Source organism: Colius striatus, chromosome 1 (assembly GCF_028858725.1).
Source record: "Colius striatus isolate bColStr4 chromosome 1, bColStr4.1.hap1, whole genome shotgun sequence".
In the NCBI taxonomy this organism is placed as follows: domain Eukaryota; kingdom Metazoa; phylum Chordata; class Aves; order Coliiformes; family Coliidae; genus Colius; species Colius striatus.
Window position 1 is genome coordinate 192017025 of NC_084759.1, and position 19416 is coordinate 192036440.

A 19416-nucleotide genomic window follows, 5' to 3' on the forward strand; every position below is an offset into this window, starting at 1 on the left:
CAAGAGGAAGATGAGGGTACTTAAGACTTGGCAAGGGATCAGGCTGTGGCTGATTTATGGAACTCTCTGTTTCTGGGTCTGAGAGACAGAGCAATGAGAAATTTTCATTTCCTCCTCTTCTGTTCTGCCTTGGCAGAAAAGGCCATGCTTTCGCAGTCAGTTATGGACCTCAGCTGATTTTTAAGCATGTGGTATAATGACATCTGGGCTTTGCATAGGTGGACTGCATGCAGCACGGGACAAACTGCCACCTGTATGACTCTTGTGAACAAAACTTTTTCTACACCATCAGGAGAAAACCAAGTTCTTAACATCACTGCTGCAAACAGAAAGGTCAAAGAATTTATTGCCTTTATCACCCCATGTGGCACTTATTGCTTCAGTAAATTGGTGGAAATAATCCAAGAGTAAAGCACTCACAAGTGGATGGGATGAAGCCAAGGTCTAGACTCTGCTGACTTCATTAGAGTCCCTTCTGCATTTAGACCTAGTCATACTGTCCTACTGTTTTACATTGCAGCTTCTCATGATGTATCCCAAATATAAATAACTAAGAGTAAATTCAATACTTCACAGTAGTTTTAAAGCACTTCAGTGATCACACCATGTCTGGACTTTGAGGAGGGGGACCAGAAGCCGTTTAATAGTTTCAGCATTTGAACTGTTCTACATCTTTTAAAACGTTGGTTATTTTAACGGTGAAAGTAATCTCTGTGTCAGTTTTACAAAATGCAGCAAATCCCTTAAGCCTAATGGCACTTAGCAAAACTGGGAGTTTGCTGTCACAGAGAAAATACTCTTGACAGTTTAGTAAGTGGACCGGGATCTTTATTGGCATGGGGAGCTTATGGTCTTGATTGGAAATATATTTCCAACTTTCAGAAACACCTGAGGTCCATAAAGAGTCTCCGTGAATCCACAGGAAAGAAACCCTGATTGAACAGTTTATTGGGGTCCTACTTGCTCCAATATTGCTTGGTTTAATCATTGACTGAAATATGTGCAAACCATCAGGCTCTTCTCCTCTTGGACCCATGTGTGTGACCGTCCTTCTGGAGTACTCGAAGTGCCTTCCCTCATACTGTGCACATTCACCAGATAAGAAAAGCTCTTTTTTTTCAGAGGCAGGTGATTTCAAACCTCCAAAGGCTAAGGAAGCCTTGGCATCCAGTCCAAAGGAGTGCTGTACTGCAGGACTTTCCTGTTATCATGGGTACCAGCAGCTGAAGATTAAGGTGTTTGTGGGAGCATGACCTACGGAAAGAGCCCTAAGTATGTTTTTTATCAGAGAACTGTGATGCTATGGTGTCCTCAGCATCTCAGCACTGAAGGTCTACTGCTCACCTGAACACAGGCACCTGCTACTGAAATTGAAGCCTGAGGCATCAAAATATTATTTCAGCTGCCTCCTGGGGTGGTTTTAAATAACTCAGGTAACCTGAAGGACAGTCCAATTCACCTACACCACATTTGTGCCCCAACACTCAGCTGCACATATAGTCGTCCCCTTTCCACTGTCTACCATGAGATGCCACAGCTGTCAGTTCCTCAGCTGCCCTTTGGAAATCCTTGCAGAGGCTATTTTTGGCAATAATCTGAGCATACAATAATTGCTTCTGGAAATACAATTTCAGATCCCTTGAAGGTGGAGTGGCATGCTTTGCTCATATCTGGCATGCCCTGTGCCCTATCTTCCTTACCACTGACTCACACTCTTTCAGATATGAAAGGTGCCATATCTGAGCTCTCACCAGCTGCCATCACTCTCAACAGAAACCTGGCAGATGCACAGCACAGGATTGCAACAGACAGTCTTTCTTATTCATCTCTGTTTTCCTGTATTAGTCTTTGCAGACCAATCAGAAATAGTTCACCAAAGTTAAGCAATATCACAGAGAACTTTAAGAAATTGCTCTTATCATCCCTCCTAGGGATAGGCTCAATGGTCAAGGCCACTGTGAAATCTTCCTTTTCTTGTAAAAGTTAACCAAAGTTAGTTATTAAAGTGCTTCCAGTATTTAGAGAGGTTCTGAAATGAAACACAGCACAAGATACTTACACTGCCTCTGAAAATGTCAAGGATATCTTTTTGCATAAAATCTTGGTGTGGTTTCTTCTGAAAAGCTTCCTGGAAGACATAACAGGTACAAAGTTGACTTGCCAGTCTGGATATGGGATAAATTAATTTCTTCTAGTGATGTGTTTGTTGTATTTCTCGTAAAATGTTAAAATTTCCTTTGTGGCATTTGTTTCTATTTTCCAAATGTTTATACTGTGAAAAAGTAGAGTTTGTGAATGTGGGTACACAGATTGATAAGTGGGATGAAAATTGTTAATATTTAATTATTCAGTTTCTGTTATCAGATTTTTGTGTGCTTAGTCAATATTTAGGATAAATTAATAAAGAGGAAAAAATATCCCCCTTAACAAAATGACTCACATCAAAATACACATTACCAAAGGTTTACAAATGTTGGGGATTAGCAGTGGAGTTGGAGTTTTTTACGTGTGAGACATGGTAATGCCATTAATTGCTGGCTGTGAGAACAAGATCAGAAGCTATACAGCATAAAACTGAACCAGAATGCTCCCATTGGGGCTTTAGTTCTACCTAGTCTCAGTCAATAGTGAGTGAAAGTTACTACCCCTCAATAGCTGTGCAGTGTGAGCTTGGTCCGTGCTCTGGTTCCTTGCATGTAGGTGGACACATAAGTCATCAGAAGAATTGTGCTAACTGATTGTGTCCCACAAAGAGTCCATGAGTTAATGATGGGAGCACTTTGGAAAGGCAGTGTGGGTTAATGGAGTATGGATCTCTCTTTTGGGAGATTTGCAAATGATGTTGGCCTCCACTATGATGGTATTAATCACAATGTGCCCATTTTCTTTGAAACATCTAAAATAAGTGATGGTGCCAACAGTCGAAAAAACCCTCCCTATGAATAGGGCATCCTCTCTTTCTAAACATATATGGGAAGAAAATGAGAGCGAATAAGAGGAAGGCAATACTGGCTGAAGTCACCATAGCTGATAGCTGCCAGAAGAGCCTGGGGAAGATGGAATGAGACAAGAAAAGCTTAGCAGACAAGAAAAGTGACTAGCAGCAACAGTCATCTAACTGCAGCAAAGTGCCACACTGTATGGTCTTGTTTACCTGCCAGGAGACAAATTGAAGGCACTTTACAAATCATTTCAGGTTCTCAGTCTGGCTTGGATAAGCTTGACTTGAGGAATGCCATGTGGCACTAGCTTTTAAAGTGGACTCTCACGTTCACGTGGTTCAGCCTGATGAGACCCTCGGAGTGAGGCTCCAGGCCTCCTACTGCAGCTTTAAGTCATTGACCCAAAACCAAACCAAAGGAGATTTAGAGAATTGTAAAGAGGCATATTGGACATTAAATATGGCCTGAGGAAAGAACAAAGGCTGGGCAAGGGGCAGGAGTGACAGCTAACATATTCACAAAAGCTACAGCAGCTGCAGCACCAGAGAAAATCTGAAATGAAAGAGTAACCCACCCACTTATTTTCTTTTTACAGCTTATGAATATTTCAAAGGGCACAAATAGTACATCTTGTGCCCTGCAATGTAATGAACAAAACTTCAACAGGACTTTCATCAATATTCCTCTCTGCCATGTGAAGTCTAAAAGACTGATCTGCAAACTAGGAAATAGAGCAGTTCTAAAACCTTTACTACATAAAACTTCTTCCTGCAAATCTAAGTACACCAAGATTTATTTAAAGCGTTTATTTAAAGCTCTGAGTCCAAGAGAGGAAGGCTGAGTCTTGACTCTGCCTTTCTCCTCATGTATCAGTGGGCTGCAGAGAGCTCCCAGCCCTTACACTGGTGCCACAAAGAAAAACCACTTGGGACCTGTTTGTTTGCTCTTTAAGAAACTAATCTCCCTTGAGAGAGGTAGTTTTTGGTTGTAAACAACTGACTCAGAGATAAATTAACTGAAAATCCTTCTTGTCTACTTTGTGGATGCATCTTTGGAAAGAAATAATTCATGCTCCAGTGAAACTCTGGCCTGCAGTGGGAGGAGGAGGAGGGCAGGAGATCGCTTGGCAAAGCAAAGCGAGGGTCTCAATCATCTCTCTTTTGATCTTCATAGGTGGCAAGGCTTAATTTGGAGTTCAGTCATCTGTGCTACAGCTACCCTCCCCACAGTACATAAGAAATTAACTCCATTCTTCATTTCAGGTCTTTAAGTGACTAAGGCCAGAGAGAAGCACACACAAATCACCATCCTTGCCTGACATTTCAGGAGAAATGGTCGAACCTGTGGGAAACCACTATGTTGTAGCCAGACCTGTGTACTCAGAGAATTTGTTTAATGAAGAGCATGAGAAATTGCACAGACACCATAAAACCTTTTGGGATCATCTGAAACAGTATTTTTGGTAAGGATATATACATAGATATATAGGTTATAATATGGATTTAAGAAACAGCCCAAAGTGCTGTTCTTGCATATCATAAACTCCATCCTCACAACTTCTACCTCAGATTCCAGCAAACCAAACAAAAACTCATTAACTGAATGCAATGTCAGTTTTCCTAAAGAATTTTACCCTTAAAAGTCTTCCTATAGTTTTATCCCAAGCAGCATCTCTTTTCCTGGATGCTTGGCAGCACAGGCTCTAGGGAGATCTTGTTCTGGTCTTAAAGGGATCTTATAAAGAAGATGGGGACAGGCTTTTTAGTAAGGTCCGTAACAAAAGGACAAAGGGTAATATTTTTAAACAAAAAAGGATAAATTCAGACTAGATATAAGGAAGAATTTTTTCACAATAAGGGTGGTGAAATACTGGAATAGATTGCCCAGAGAGGTGGCAGATGCCTCATCCCTGGAAACATTCAAGGTCATTTTGGATGAGGTTCTGAGCAACTTGATCTTATAGAAGATATGTCTGCCCATGGCAGGAGGGTTGGACTAGATGACATTCAAAGGTCTCTTCCAACCCAAACCATTCTATGATTCTAAGATTCTACAAAAATTTTGTTTGAAAGAGATCTTTGGGGACCATGGTATCCTTCTTGAAGCACAGCTGGTAGAGCAGGTTGATGAGGGCAGAGTCTGGGTGAGATTTTGACCTCTGACAGTCTGAACCCGAACCCTTTGTTTTCTCTCTGAAGACAGGCTGCAACTCAGCCGAGTTTTTCACTGAAAGAACTCTGTCTTCTTGTGTCTTTACAGCTGCTCCCCACAAAAGGTGAAAAAAATTGCCTTGGGTTTGTTTCCCATTATCTCATGGCTGCCAGCATACCGCTTCAAGGAGTGGATCCTGAGTGACATTGTTTCTGGCCTCAACACTGGGCTCGTGGCTGTCCTGCAAGGTACCTCTAGGAAACATGTGCTCTGGCACAGCCTGCTTGGCCAGGTGCAAAGGGACTGCTGGTTCCAGCTCGTAACACCTCACCTTCCCTGGGCCTCTCTCCTTACAGGTCTCGCTTTTGCTTTGCTGGTGAATGTGCCTCCTGGTTATGGACTCTATGCAGCATTTTTCCCTAACCTGGTTTATTTTATCTTTGGCACATCCAGACATATCTCAGTGGGTAAGTTCCAGACCACTGACTGCCCTCCTAACTGGTGAAGGAGTATGTGCTGCTCCTTTGGGTCTCTAACAATCACCTTGTGCTGCTCAGGTCCCTTCCCTGTTCTGAGCCTGATGGTGGGAGCAACTGTTGTCAGACTAGTTCCCGATGACATTGCTGGAAACGGCACTTCCATGAATATCTCAGCGATAAATGAAGAAAGGGTGATGGTGGCTGCAACTGTAACCTTCCTTTCTGGGGTTTTTCAGGTTAGTAAACATAGACCCAGTTTCCACAAACTCTTTGCAAGTGTGGGTACTCTGAAGGTATGGGATAGATCTACTCTGCACAGCTGTAAGGCCAGCAGAGGGAGTATAAATTAGCTAATTTTTTTCATATCTTTGACAGCAATGGTAAATAGATGGATGGTGGACTGACCTTCCTCTTTGGTTTCCACTGGTGTAGCCATCAAAATAATTCTCTTACCCTTCCCACATAACTGACTTAGGCTCACTGATTAGGAGACATCTACCTCCCTTCTTCAGTAACCAGACACTGATCTGTGCTGTGAAATCTCCATTTTTGCACAGATCTGAGCCTACAGCCCACACAGGAACACCCCACCTACAGCAAAGTGAGGTTGGTTGGGCAGGAAAAAAGTATCTCTGAGAGAAATGTGAATAATGCAGACAGACAAAGGGGAGTAAAAGCTCTGTCTCATAATAGTAAAGTATTTGGATTTGTCTTTAAAAAAAAAATCCCAATTTCTCCTTACTTCCTAATACAGAATTCTTACAGTTCCCTTCTTCCTAACATATTAATACATTTGTGCTTCATGAAACTGGTACAAGGTGAAAGTATGGGTACTGAAAACCATAAGACTAAGGAGATTTATTTATAATAAACAATATAATAAGTAAAGGATTTATCTGCTCTAGCAATTACTCTTACTAGTGTTACGCCCCCATGTGCTAGATCACAGCTTTTAGTGTAAGTCTGATGACAGTATACTCCTGAATCCGGGGATGTAGGGGATTAGGATCTTTGCTGCCATTAAATATGGTTGCCTTTGTTGAAGAGATTGCATAAAAGCACAAATTAGCCCCATTAACATATGGTAATTTTGCATTTCAGTTGCTTCTGGGAATTCTCCAGTTTGGATTCATTGTTATTTATCTATCACAATCGTTAATCAGCGGTTTCACAACGGCTGCAGCTGTCCACGTTCTGGTATCCCAGCTGAAGTTCATGCTTCAACTATCTGTCCCTGGATTTAACACACCTTTTGGCATCATCTACGTAAGTGCTAAGTGTACACTATTTGATGATACTATTGAAGCTTGTGATGTATTTCTAACCCTATATCACAAGGCAGTAATAACTGTCTGGTTGATAATAAACTAACCATGAGCCAGCAATATGCCCTCGTGGCCAAGAAGGCAAATGGCATCCTGGGATGCATCAAGAAGAGTGTGGCCAGCGGGTCAAGAGAGGTTCTGCTCCCCCTCTACTCTGCCCTGGTGAGGCCTCATCTGGAGTCCTGTGTCCAATTCTGGGCTCCTCAGCTCAAGAGGGACAGGGAAGTGCTGGAGAGAGTCCAGCACAGGGCCACCAAGATGATCAGGGGACTGGAGCATCTTTCATATGAGGAAAGGCTGCGGGATCTGAGACTGTTCAGCTTGGAGAAGAGGAGACTGAGAGGTGACCTTGTTAATACTTACAAGTATTTAAAAGGTGGATGTCAAGAGGACAGGGTGACACTTTTTTCCCTGGTGTCCAGGGACAGGACAAGGAGTAATGGACAAAAGTTGGAAGACAAGAAGTTCCGCTTAAACTTAAGGAAAAATTTCTCTGTTGTAAGGATGAGGGAGTCCTGGCACAGGCTTCCAAGGGAGGGTGTGGAGTCTCCTTCTCTGGAGGTTTTCAAAACCTGCCTGGACGTGTTCCTGTGTGACCTGATCTAGGTGGACCTGCTTCTTCAGGGTGGTTGGACTAGAGGACCTAAAGGACCCTTCCAACCGCTACCATTCTGTGATTCTGTGAATAACAGAACTCAGCATAAAAAAACACCAAACAGGAGGAAACACGAGAAAGGAAATGTGTATTATTAGCATATGACCAATCTTTAAACTTGTTACATCAAGTAAACTTATTAACATCAAGCTACACATTGATGATTTAATTTACATGTTGGGTAAATTAAATAGTATTTTCTGTTGTGCCTTGACATATTTAAGTGTTCAAATTTGTCTCAAGCATTTAATTATTTATTTTTACTGAACTGATATTATATATATTTAATTTGGATAGGACTCTGTGAGAGCTGTTGGATGAGAAAGGAGGAAGAAGGATGGGAAGGGAAAAGTGAAGAGAGACACACGTACAATGTCTACTGCTCACATTTCCTGTTGTGTGTGTAGGTGTTGCTGCGAAACACCCTCACGGAGAGGACGAGAGGGGAGGGCCAAGAGCCAGTGGAAAGGGTCTTTCATGGCTGGTTTTGTTGTTTGAACAATGCAAACACACATTCATTGGGACTTGCAGCCCCATCATGCCATAGGGAATAAATCCCAGCCACCCTAATCCCTAGGGCAATTCAGATACAGGCCCTTCTGGGAGGGGATAGCGCTACTGTGCCAGAGCACTGCTGTTTCTAAAGCACATGTTTCTTCCTGATTTTGCAGACTCTGGAGAGTGTTTTCAGCCAGATCTCAGACACAAACATCGCTGACCTCGTCACATCCCTCATTGTCTTGCTTATCGTGTTTGTGGTGAAAGAAATGAACGATCGATACAAAGCAAAGTTACCAGCTCCCATCCCTATTGAGCTCCTTGTGGTAACCGTCACTTCTCTTTCATTTTGCAATTGCTCCATCATTATACAGACATGGGAAGCTGAGTTTTAACTATTTCTTCTCCTGTTCCGCATTAAATAATGGATTGCCAATTTATGAGGAAAAATTGACAGCGTTCATCAGCTATTGTGAGGTGTTTTACCTCTATTAGGTACTTTACTTGCTCTACTTTAGTTTTTAACTGAATACAGTAAGATGTTATAAACTATGATTTTTTTTCTTCGATGAAGTTGGCTTTGACACTATCTGGCTGCAGTGCTCCAATTGAGGCTTCTCTGTACCACACGTGCAAGCAGACACTGAAGTCCTGGTCATCCATGGCCAAGCACAAGACCATTCTGTTCTCCAGCAGCAGAGGGGTTTATATATAGATATTTATTTATATATAGGTTTCATTCTGGGTAGGAAAAGACTCACATGGAAACAACCTCCTAAAGTCCTGGAGGATGATGCAAGTATTGCTTGTTTTCCCCCAGATATATTGCAGCATCTTGTTAGAAAACACCTGGCTTATTGGATGTGATGTTCTCTGTTGTTAGTGAGATATTCTGATATATAGTCTGTGTGATTTGTTGACATTAACCCATACCTGTAAGGTGGTTGAGGAGTGGCATCTGAACTGCAAAGAGACGGGCAGACTTGGGGCATAATTCTGATGCTAGTGAGACTGGAAGGCATGTGGGAGAGGGAAGGTAATAATTTTTAATAATTTCTTCAGACTCTTGTTTGAATGCACCTAATAGAGATGGGATTTATTATCTTTCAGACAGTCTTAGCAGCACTGATTTCCTACTATGTTAACTTAGAAGAAAAATATAATGTAGCTGTCATCGGACAACTAGAAGAAGGGTAAGTGATTTACTTAAAATTCACCAGTGGAGCAAAATGTTCTCTCAGGTTTTTCAGTGTTAAATTAGTTCAGCTACATTTCTGATTGAAATAATCTGCTTCATCTTCTTTCAGAAGGTAAACAAACATTTGCTCTCAACAATACAAGGATACACTTTCAATAGATAAAAGTTGCTCACTAGAACGTGACCTGCATGACAAAGAATACACTGTGAAGTGAAAGAATTATGTGCTTTGTTTTCCAAGACAGCTATTGAGTAGGAGGTTGATGTTTGTCCCTTTTACTGAGCTACTCATCCTTGAAGCCCTCCATTTCCCTCAAAGCACACACATGGTTTAACAGCCACCAGCAACCCTGGGAAGCCGCCAGGACACAGCACAGGTCTCCTGCCTGGTCCTGTGGCCAGCTGCCAGCAACTCCCTGGGCACCATTATCCTCCAGAAGCCTCAACATCTACTCCTCTAGGAGCATATCTATAGAGGATGTACATCCATATACAGAGTACATCCAGCTGTGACAGAATTGTGGCATAAAGAATTAATAGGCACACATTAAGTAAAAAGAGGGAGGAAGATTTTAATAGGGCAGCAGACTGCAGCCATTTACTCACCAAGACACTTCTGATTGTCTCTTGTAGCCCCAGGGGTGTTAGTGGATGAAGTTTGCAGAACAACAAGGATTACTGCTCACGAGATTCTATTCCTCAGATTTCAGTTCACTGAAAAATAACAATAACAAAAAAAACCCCAGATAAGAATTCTCCTTAGGATCTGCAAAATACTGATGAAAGGAGGAGGAAATGGTAAAGCAAAAGCTTCTGGAACGCTTTTTTTCTGGAAGACACCAACTGAGCTGAGCGTGGATAAACAGCATCCCTGTCTCAATCAAGGATTCCCCAAAGTTTTATAGGGTTCAGACTTGCAATTCTGTGTCACACCTCTCTGAAGTGCTCACTCAGTAGGAGCTAGACCACCACTTTGCTTTCTTGCTTGACAACTTGTCTCCTTAAGCATATGCTTAATGAGTAGAATTTTTTGTCTTTCAGATTTCAAGTGCCTGTTGCACCTGATGCAGGCATCCTCCAAAAGTGTGTCGGTGACAGCATTTCCATTGCAATTGTTGGATTTGCAGTAGCCTTCTCTGTGGCTAAAGTGTATTCCATCAAATATGACTACCCAATAGATGGCAACCAGGTAGGCAAATAACACAGAAATCAACACATTGCATTTTAGCAGTGCTTTACTTTGGGAATAACTGTCTTGAACCAGCTTTTAAGAACAGTCTTTCTTGATTTTATTTCAGGAACTAATTGCTTTTGGGCTGGGTAATATACTTGGTGGATCATTCAAAGGATTTGCTTCCAGCACCGCTCTTTCGAGGTCAGGTGTGCAGGAGAGCACAGGAGGCAAAACACAGGTAGAGAAGACAATAGCTCATGATCACGTTTCATGGAAGCTCTGTTTTTTCCTAGCTGACCATAATGCCTACAGGCACTTACTCATGGTGGAATTGTTCTCTTATGCAGATTGCTGGTATTATCTCAGCTGGCATCGTCTTGATTGTGATCGTGGCCATTGGTTTTCTCCTGGCACCATTACAGAAGGTATTGCCTGGTTTCACCTGGTGCTTCCTCCAGCTTGCTGAGGGCAGGGCTGCTCTAGAAGTCACTGGGGCTGTTTGTAGGCTTCAGTGGGAGCCAAACAGGGTTTTGTCAAGCTTGGTTCTTCTTCCCAAATCATGACAGAGAGGACATCTTGTCCTTCAAAAGCAGTGCAAGTGCCCAAACACCAAACATCACAGCACCAGCTTTTAGGTACCAAAATAAGTGTGATTTGCAGCCTCAAGTCAGAAACCCATGCTGCACCACAGCTAGGGAGGTTCCAGCAGCAGCGCTCCACTGAGAGGAGCTCCCTGACCTTTCAGCTGCACTTCAGCCTTATTTGTGTGATCTTTTATGTCTTAATTTTCGATATTTGCTTTGCTTGCTTTAAAATTCAACATGTACTTTTGGTTTTTTAACAGTCAGTCCTTGCATCTTTGGCTCTCGGCAACTTGAAAGGAATGCTCATGCAGTTCAAGGAAGTTGGCATCCTGTGGAGAAAGGACAAGTATGATTGTGTAAGTCGGGTCCCACAAGCATTCAGGAATGAAGCACTCTTGAAAAATCGTCTATTATGCAAATTTGCTTACAGGTGTTCTTTTTTTTCTCTACCTGCCTTCTGTAAATGGAAAGCCCATTAGTGGTATGCCCTTTTTTGCTTGTACACTTCTTGCTCCCCTTTTGCATGTTGTTCCTCCTGTTTTGAATCAATTCACTTCCCTACCTTCACTTTCATCAGTTTCATCAAAATCTATTCAAATACAGTTCATTAGATAAAGTCAAATAAAGAAGGCAGATACAGAAAGCGTCTATAGACCTACTGCATTGGCTATGCATTCACTTTCTCACCCTTATGCAGCACATTCGATGGAAGTCATAGAGCAAAAAACAAGTGGCAACCATGGCTTGAAAGGTTTACTCCAAAGGGTAAAGCTCGTGGCTGGGGGGCAGGAGTTCTTACCTCTAACACTCAGAAAATTTAGGCTCTTGCCTTTCTCATTGGCCAGTTCTTGGTGTTCCTGAATGATCCCAGGTCTCAGTTTTCCCAGTCACCAAACAGTTATTGACCACATGAAAATGTTTTGAGATGTGTGGTTAAAAATATTCAGTATTATCTAGTAATTTGTGCTTATCAGTTGTGTACACTTACAGTACCTACATCTGTGCATCTACAGCTCTCAGCTTTAGCAGGATCCTGATTTACTTGCCTTTCTGCTGGATTTTTATTAAGCATTTAGTGACCTACCTACAGGCTATACAAGCCTCTATTATTCTAAGCCTTTATTGTATGGAAATCGTCACCTCTAGAAACACGCCCTGGTGCTCGTCTGAGAGTCTGGCCTGTTTTCACAAGGAAAAAACTAGGAAACATGAAAGCCCTCACCAAAGGCAGACAGACCAGATCTGAGACCTGTTGCTGCACACACCCAGGGCTCACAACCCATAGGTCTTTGACGTGCTCCTAACTACCGTCATCCACCTGCTCGTTACAGGTTATATGGGTGACGACTTTCTTAGCTGCCGTTTTTCTGGGCCTGGATATTGGGCTTGCGACTGCTGTGGCGTTCCAGCTGCTGACTGTGGTCATCCGCTCCCAGTTGTGAGTTCTTGTTGGATGCAATGATATGTCAGGGTCTCCTGCTGTAAATTAACTCCCCTTATACAAAGAAAGCTAACAGCCCCATGCCTCCATCTGTCCCAGTAACCATGTATGGAAAAATAATTCACAGGGGTAAATCCCTGTGGGTCCCACTTCAGTCTACAACCTCAGCTGAGGTTGCTTTCTCTGATCCTTCTGCCAGGTTTTGGTATGGGGTACAAGCAATTGTGTTTGTATGTTTGTTTACAGTCCAAGCTGCACCATTTTGGCTAATGTTGGGAGAAGTGATATCTACAGAAACAGGAAGGATTACACTGATGTAAGAAACGTCGTGTTTCTTTTATTACCTGCTACGTTTGTGTTTCCAGAGCAGATGTTGTTACCGATGCTTTTGCTTCATTGTACAGATCTATGAGCCAGAGGGAGTGAAGATTTTCAGATGCTCATCTCCTATCTTCTTCGCTAATATTGAATTCTTCAGGGAGAAACTCATCACTGCTGTAAGTGTCTGAGGCTGTTGTTCTGAACGTATGAATTGCCTGGTGCATGAAGGTGAATACAGTTTCCCAATAACTACTATATGTGCATTCAGTCTACGGTTAGAAAGAGAAATTTTTCATGAATTATTCAAATATGGTTGCATTACTGTAATCCCACATGTATGTACACAGCCTGACTCATGTGGAACTTATACCATAACAATGTGTATACATATTCTAAGACCTTTAGAAGAAAGTAGTACAAACATAGAGAATATAAAGGGACCTTATTTTATTTGACTGGCATTTATTTACACCCAATAGACACTACTTTGCTCCTCTTGCCCTGAAGAAAATAACCACAACAGTCAGGAGAAAAGCTGAATGAAATCACAGTTATCAAAGAGCTCTTAATGTCTCCCATGACAAACTAGGGGAAAACAGACAGTCTTTCTGTAACTAGCATGGGAGAGCCTGGACCCCTGAGCCCTCACTGTGCCAGAGAGGCCAGCAAACCCCAGACTTGCACCCATAACCTTCTCTTCCTGCTGCTCTTGGCAGGGAGTTGATAAGCAGTGGCTAGCCTGAGTGTTGGCAATGAGCAGGCAATTCTTCACATGAGGAACTGAAACTGGCAGAGGAACCAGGGTATATGACATGTTTTGGTCTCCATGTGCTCGACTTTCACTTCGGAAAATCCTGAAAGGTTTTCTATTGTGAATGCAGATGCTCACACCAGTCCCTTTACAAAGTACAAATACCTCTCTCCTCTACCCACTGAGACAGATGTGGCAGAACCACAGAATTGTTTGGGTTGGAAAAGACCATTAAGACCATCCAGTCCAACAACAAACCTCACACTGCCACTAAACCATAAACCTATCACTAAACCATTTCCTGCAGCACCTCATCTACACTTAAAATTATCTCCAGGGACGGTGACTCCCTCACCTCGCAGGGCAGCCTGTGCCAGTGTCTAACAGCTCTCTCAGTGAAAAAGTTCTTCCCAATATCCAATCTAAACCTCCCCTGGTGCAACTTGAAGCCATTTCCTCTTGTCCTATCACTCATTCCTTGGCAGAAGAGACTGATCCCCATCTCACTACAGCCTACTTTCAGGTTGTTGCAGAGAGTGATCATGTCCCCCCTTCAGCCTTCTCCAAACTAAAAACTGGAGACTAAACAAAGAGACTTGAAGTAATTCAGTATTTTCATAACCTTTAGTAGCCTAATTTACCTGCCATCTAATTTTGTTAAAACCAGCTGAGACATTCAAGGGACATATGCAGCCAGCATGATCAACTTTAGTTTTCTTCTTCAAGGAACCAAAACAATGTGTACATGACCCATGCTGCAGTCAGGTGGCACAGAGCAGATACAACCTGCAAGCTCTGTAATTTCAGTTGCCTAGCTAGACATCTCATAGTGAAGATGAGTAGGACATGCTTTGGGCTAGACCAACTGTACCAGCCTGATGGAGTTACTGACTTGTACATCATCACTGCTATAATGCTGGTGTCCTGATGCTGGTACACATTGGCTTACCTGGCTTGTAGTCATACTTGTAGATACCTTTCCACCTAAGAAAAAATAGCTCTTGTCTGAATTGATGAAAAGTGATAGGCAACATCAAGTCCAAACCATGCTCATCATGACTGTAAAGAAAAGCTGCACGAGATGCTGTGTCCTTCCCTTGGTGTCACTAGGGGGGTGTTTTTTCAGGTATTCAAAGTGTTGTTTCTGCAGGTTGGTTTCAACCCACTGAGAGTCCTGAGGAAACGCAATAAAGCCCTGAGGAAGATCAGAAAGATGCTGAAGAAAGGAGAGCTGCAAGTGACTCCTGTATGTAAGGCAAATCCACCCAGGGGGTGTTAAGCAACCAGCTCCTTTGGCTTGACGTGGCAGAGAAGTGCCTCAAAGCCTCCTATCCTAATTAGATATTCCCTACGCTGCCCCTTCATGACATAAAAGGTTTTTAATGGCTGTCACAGTTAGAGACCTACAGCTTTATCATGGGCAGAGCTTGTATGTGTCCACAAGAACTCTGTTTAGCATCAACCAGCAGGATCAAATCCCACAGAGGCAACGTTCCTGCTGCATTAATGGTGGGATAAAGCTGGTTTTCTCCCAGCCCAAATCCTACATGCTTTTCATTGACTTGTTACAAAATTACTGAACCAAAACATATCTGACAATTGACTTCAGAGGACAATGAAAAGCCATTGTTATCTGATTATGACGATGATTCCATGATTGTTGAGAGAAAAGCCAACACTTCCAGACTTCTTTAGTCAAAGGAGAGACAGAACTTTTTCCAGTGTAAAGTGCAGGTGTCTCATAGGTACATCAGCTTTGCATTGGCACCACTCTCACCTTTGTGTAAGATGCACTACTGCCCTGGCTGGGTCTTAAAAACAAGTATTAACTATGACACTTTTCTCTGTCAACACAGAAAGGTTTGATTTGCATGGCTAACTATATATACGAGTCAGATGAAGAATTAGACAACAATAGGATAGAGGAACTGGACCAGCCCACCAACATGACAGACTTACCCATTCAGATCGACTGGGGTGCTGAGCTCCCCCCTGGCATCACTGTGCCCTGGGTCGACATCCACAGCATCATTTTGGATTTCTCATCAGTGTCCTTCCTCGATTTCTCTGCCATGAGAGTCCTCCAAAAGGTAATTGTAGCTCATAAGACAAGCAGTGATCACATGAAAGAAAAACATAAGAATGCAGGGATTCACTCTAGGGATTCACTTGAGGGAAGGGATGGCACTCAGGGAGACCTTGACAGGCTTGAGGAGTGGGACAACATGAAGCTCATGAGGTTCCACAAGGCCAAGTGCCAGGTCCTGCACTGGGTTGGAGTAATCCCCAGTATCAGTACAGGCTAGGGGATGAAGGGATTGAGAGCAGTCCTGTGGAGAAGGACTTGAGCATACTGGTGGGCAAAAAAGAATTTGACATGAAGTGGTAATGTGTGCTCACAGCCCAGAAAGCCAGTCGTAGCCTGGGCTGCATGAAAGAAGGTCAGCCAGCAGGTCGAGGGAGATTAACTCCCTCCTCTCTGGTGAGACCTTAGCTTGGGTACTGTGTCCAGTTCTAGGGCCTGTTTGAACTGGTCTAGAGGAAGGACACAAAAATGATCATAGAGATGGAATACCTCTCCTATCACAAGAGGCTTGAGGGAGGTGGGGTTGTTTAGCCTACAGAAGAGAATGCTACAGAGACACTTTATTATGGCCTATCCATACTTAAATGGGGCTTATAATAAAGCTGGAGACAGACTTTTTACCAAGGCTTGTAGCAATGGGACAAGGGGCAATGGGTTTAAACTGAAAGAGGGTATTTTTGAGAGGCTTTACAGAAATGTACATATGAAATAGGGTTTTAAACACTGGGCTGGGAGTTGGAGCATTGGAGTTTCATTTTTGCTCCTGCTTTTGCTTCCCTGGATGAATTTGAACAAAGCAAGAAGAACAAGTAGTAGTTAACTATCTAGAGCCATATAGCATGTTTAAATCTGTTTTTAGGAGCTAAACACCTGCCACATAAGTGCAAACTGTAGTTCTGCTCAAATTCCCAGTTATAAAAATCTCCACAGAAGATTTTGGAGTCTTCATTTCTTTATGTGTCAAGCAAGTAAAAAAGGAAATACATGAAATTTATGAATTTATGAAAGATCATCTTTTTCACTCTGGGTTAAATGTATTTAATACTGCCCTTTTTCAAAGGGGTCAGTCATCCCTCTCTGTAACCATGTGACAAGGCTATCCTGCCTCTAAATGCAGCAGTTTGACCTTAGAGCTGCTTACTATCATAGATCTTAAATATCTTAAAGTGGTTAGTATTTTTGCTGTAGCTAATCATCACAATGTCTATTACCAACAAAACCAGCAGTATCTAAATGATGCCTCATTCTGGTTTAACAGACTTTGAAAGAATTTGTCCGGATCAACATCGACATTTACATTGCAGGGGCACACGGTGAGTATTTGCCTTTCTATCAGAATCACCACAGATGCCTTGTCCCACCTCCTTCCCTGTGTACCACTGAGCATGGCTGCAGAGAATCACCCCAGTTTTACCTTCCAGTCTGGGACAGCAAATAAACGCATTGGAGAGGGGGCATCCCCGCTCCCTGCTGTGCTCAGCAGGCTGGGACCAGGCACAACACCTCATTGCAGCTGCGGCCACCACTGTGCTGCACAGCTCTGGGCTGCCAGACCTGCCTGGCAGCCTGCCTTAGGTGTTTGATAAGAAAGGTGGCTCAGACTCACTTCTGCCCAGCATTTAGCAGGGCAGTACTGATGGGCATTTATAGCCTCTCTATATTAGTGGAGAGGAACTCACCTTCTCTAACAAAATAGTACAGCATACCAGCAATTCCTGTGTCTAAGTGGGCATGGTCAGGATATATTATTCCTTCATTCTCAAGGCCTGCAGGTCACTTTGTGCTTTGTTTTTTCTCCCCACAGAGGGCTTCCTGGACAAACTGGAGAGCTGTGCATTTTTTGATGAGGAGATCAAGCCATCCATGCTTTTCCTCACCATTCATGATGCAGTTTTACATATTCTGATGAAGAAGGACTTAGCCACCTCCCCCAAATTAAAGCTCACAGAGGTAACACTGCAGTTATCATCTTTTGCTCCTTTAGTACCTTAACATACCTGCCAGGCACCCAGTAGCACCCTGCATAGTTAACCACATGCCCCATACCAGCTCTTTATTCAAAAAGTTAATCATTAAAACTCCGCTGGTCAATAAACTTGGAGAGTGAGTGGCCCCTGGTTCAGGTGCTTCGCAAACCACCAGTGAAAGGAGTGATTAATTCCCACTGGAGACTGGCCTGGCTGTGGACCTGACCTGAAGCCAGCTGCTTGGGAAGAGCGTGGTGCGAGGCGAAACCTGGCCCATCCAACCGCAGCACTGCTGCATAGGCCGCGGCGGCTCTTGCAAGGCACACCTGATGCTGCTGGCATGTAGGCCTTCCGGGACCGTGGCCTTCAAAAGGAGTGCTAAACTAGTGCAGATAAACTAGTACAGCCAAACTCGGTGTCAGCCTTTCGGGGAGTGTTCTTAAAACAGAAGCAAGAAAGGATCCTGAGTATGTTAAACCTGTTTAAAAGTACCGAACCCACCGCTACTCACCTGGAAACTGTCGAATTCCACTTAGCTGAAGAGGTTCAGCTCTTCTGTACTGACCTGGAGACTTGAAAGGGGCATAAAGGGCTCACAAGGGAGAACTTCTTTCCTTCCCTTCCAGGTCAGCTTCCCAGGTGTGTACCAGAGGATTAAAAAACAAGATCCTCTTCAATGTGAAAAAGGAAAACCAAACAAATAAACAAACAGGAATCAATTTCCCAACCCACAACTTCTTGTGTCATTGCAGGAGAGGTGGAGCAGCAACAACGGTGCCATCACCATCAGCAACGGACTGCGCAGCCGGCAGGGCACGGTAAGGCTCTTGTTTCAGGTAGCAGCACTCCAACTGAAGGAAACAGCCCCAAGAGCTGCTCAGGGGAACTGCTAGGTTAGATAACAAAAGCATCTTCATCCCCAAGCTCCTGTGTCACCCCAGGGCAGAAAGCATCCAGAGAGCTTATTGAAGGGATTTGACTTAAGGCAAAGCCTTACAAGAGTAAGAATGGGGTTTGTCTCACAAGCCATTCCTTGCAAAGAGTGACACTCATTTCCTTTTATTTCCTACAGATTTCAACAGAAACAAAACTTTAGATTTGATCTTCTAAGTATAATACCCTTCAGCAACACAACATCCCTTACAGAAGATGAACACAGACACGGTGATGAGCATGAAGACAGAAGGATACTTTTAAATACCTTGAGGAGAATTTACTAAATATGGTTATGTTCCAAGTTCTGGAATGGGCTGCTTAGTCTTGATGTCTCTCTCTCTCTCTAAATTTATTTATGTGCATCTAGAGAGGCTAAAATAACATAGATTTTCTTATTTCATACCGTGTTGACAGCCTATCCAACGAGTTGAAGAAGCTGCTAACATTAACTCTTTTTGCATATACTTGTACATAGATTTATCTGTATTATTCTGACAGTTTGTAGACAACCTGTACAGTTACTGGAGAATATATAAATATTTGAAATCTTGTCATTTATAACACAGACTCATAGTTAGGAGTGATATTTTATCTTCAGCTTGTATATAACTTGTATAAAGTTTTCTGGACAGTTTGTAAGATACCTACTAAACTGAATCATTAAACTTGTTTTCAGCTCTCTGCTGTGAGCATAGTGTACATAGTGACTAATGGATCTACTGTAAGATGTGCAGATCATTCAGGAAAGTCACAGCATTTTCAGGTCTAAACACAACTCATTGGTTTGTTTTGGGCTGGTGTAAAGAGTACAAGAGAGGATAGTGAACTTGTGAACTTTATAGTGAACTATTAAAGAATGATTTTGGCAACTCCACATTGCTTGCTGCATTTCATATTATGGTAGGGGT

At 42.8% G+C, this 19416-nt stretch overlaps 1 protein-coding gene across 1 annotated transcript; it reads left to right on the forward strand.

Annotated features, from left to right (window-relative positions):
* Positions 1 to 4273: 4273 nt before the first annotated feature.
* On the forward strand, positions 4274 to 18465 carry SLC26A3 (solute carrier family 26 member 3). The gene is made up of 19 exons (XM_010196876.2): positions 4274 to 4404; positions 5202 to 5341; positions 5450 to 5560; positions 5651 to 5808; positions 6674 to 6838; positions 8224 to 8376; positions 9161 to 9243; positions 10290 to 10437; positions 10547 to 10660; positions 10770 to 10847; positions 11267 to 11362; positions 12338 to 12444; positions 12694 to 12763; positions 12852 to 12944; positions 14670 to 14765; positions 15376 to 15609; positions 16864 to 16918; positions 17410 to 17555; positions 18325 to 18465. Exons 1-19 carry the CDS (start codon positions 4274 to 4276, stop codon positions 18463 to 18465), a joined length of 2319 nt encoding a protein of 772 aa, XP_010195178.2.
* The last annotated feature ends 951 nt before the right edge of the window (positions 18466 to 19416 follow it).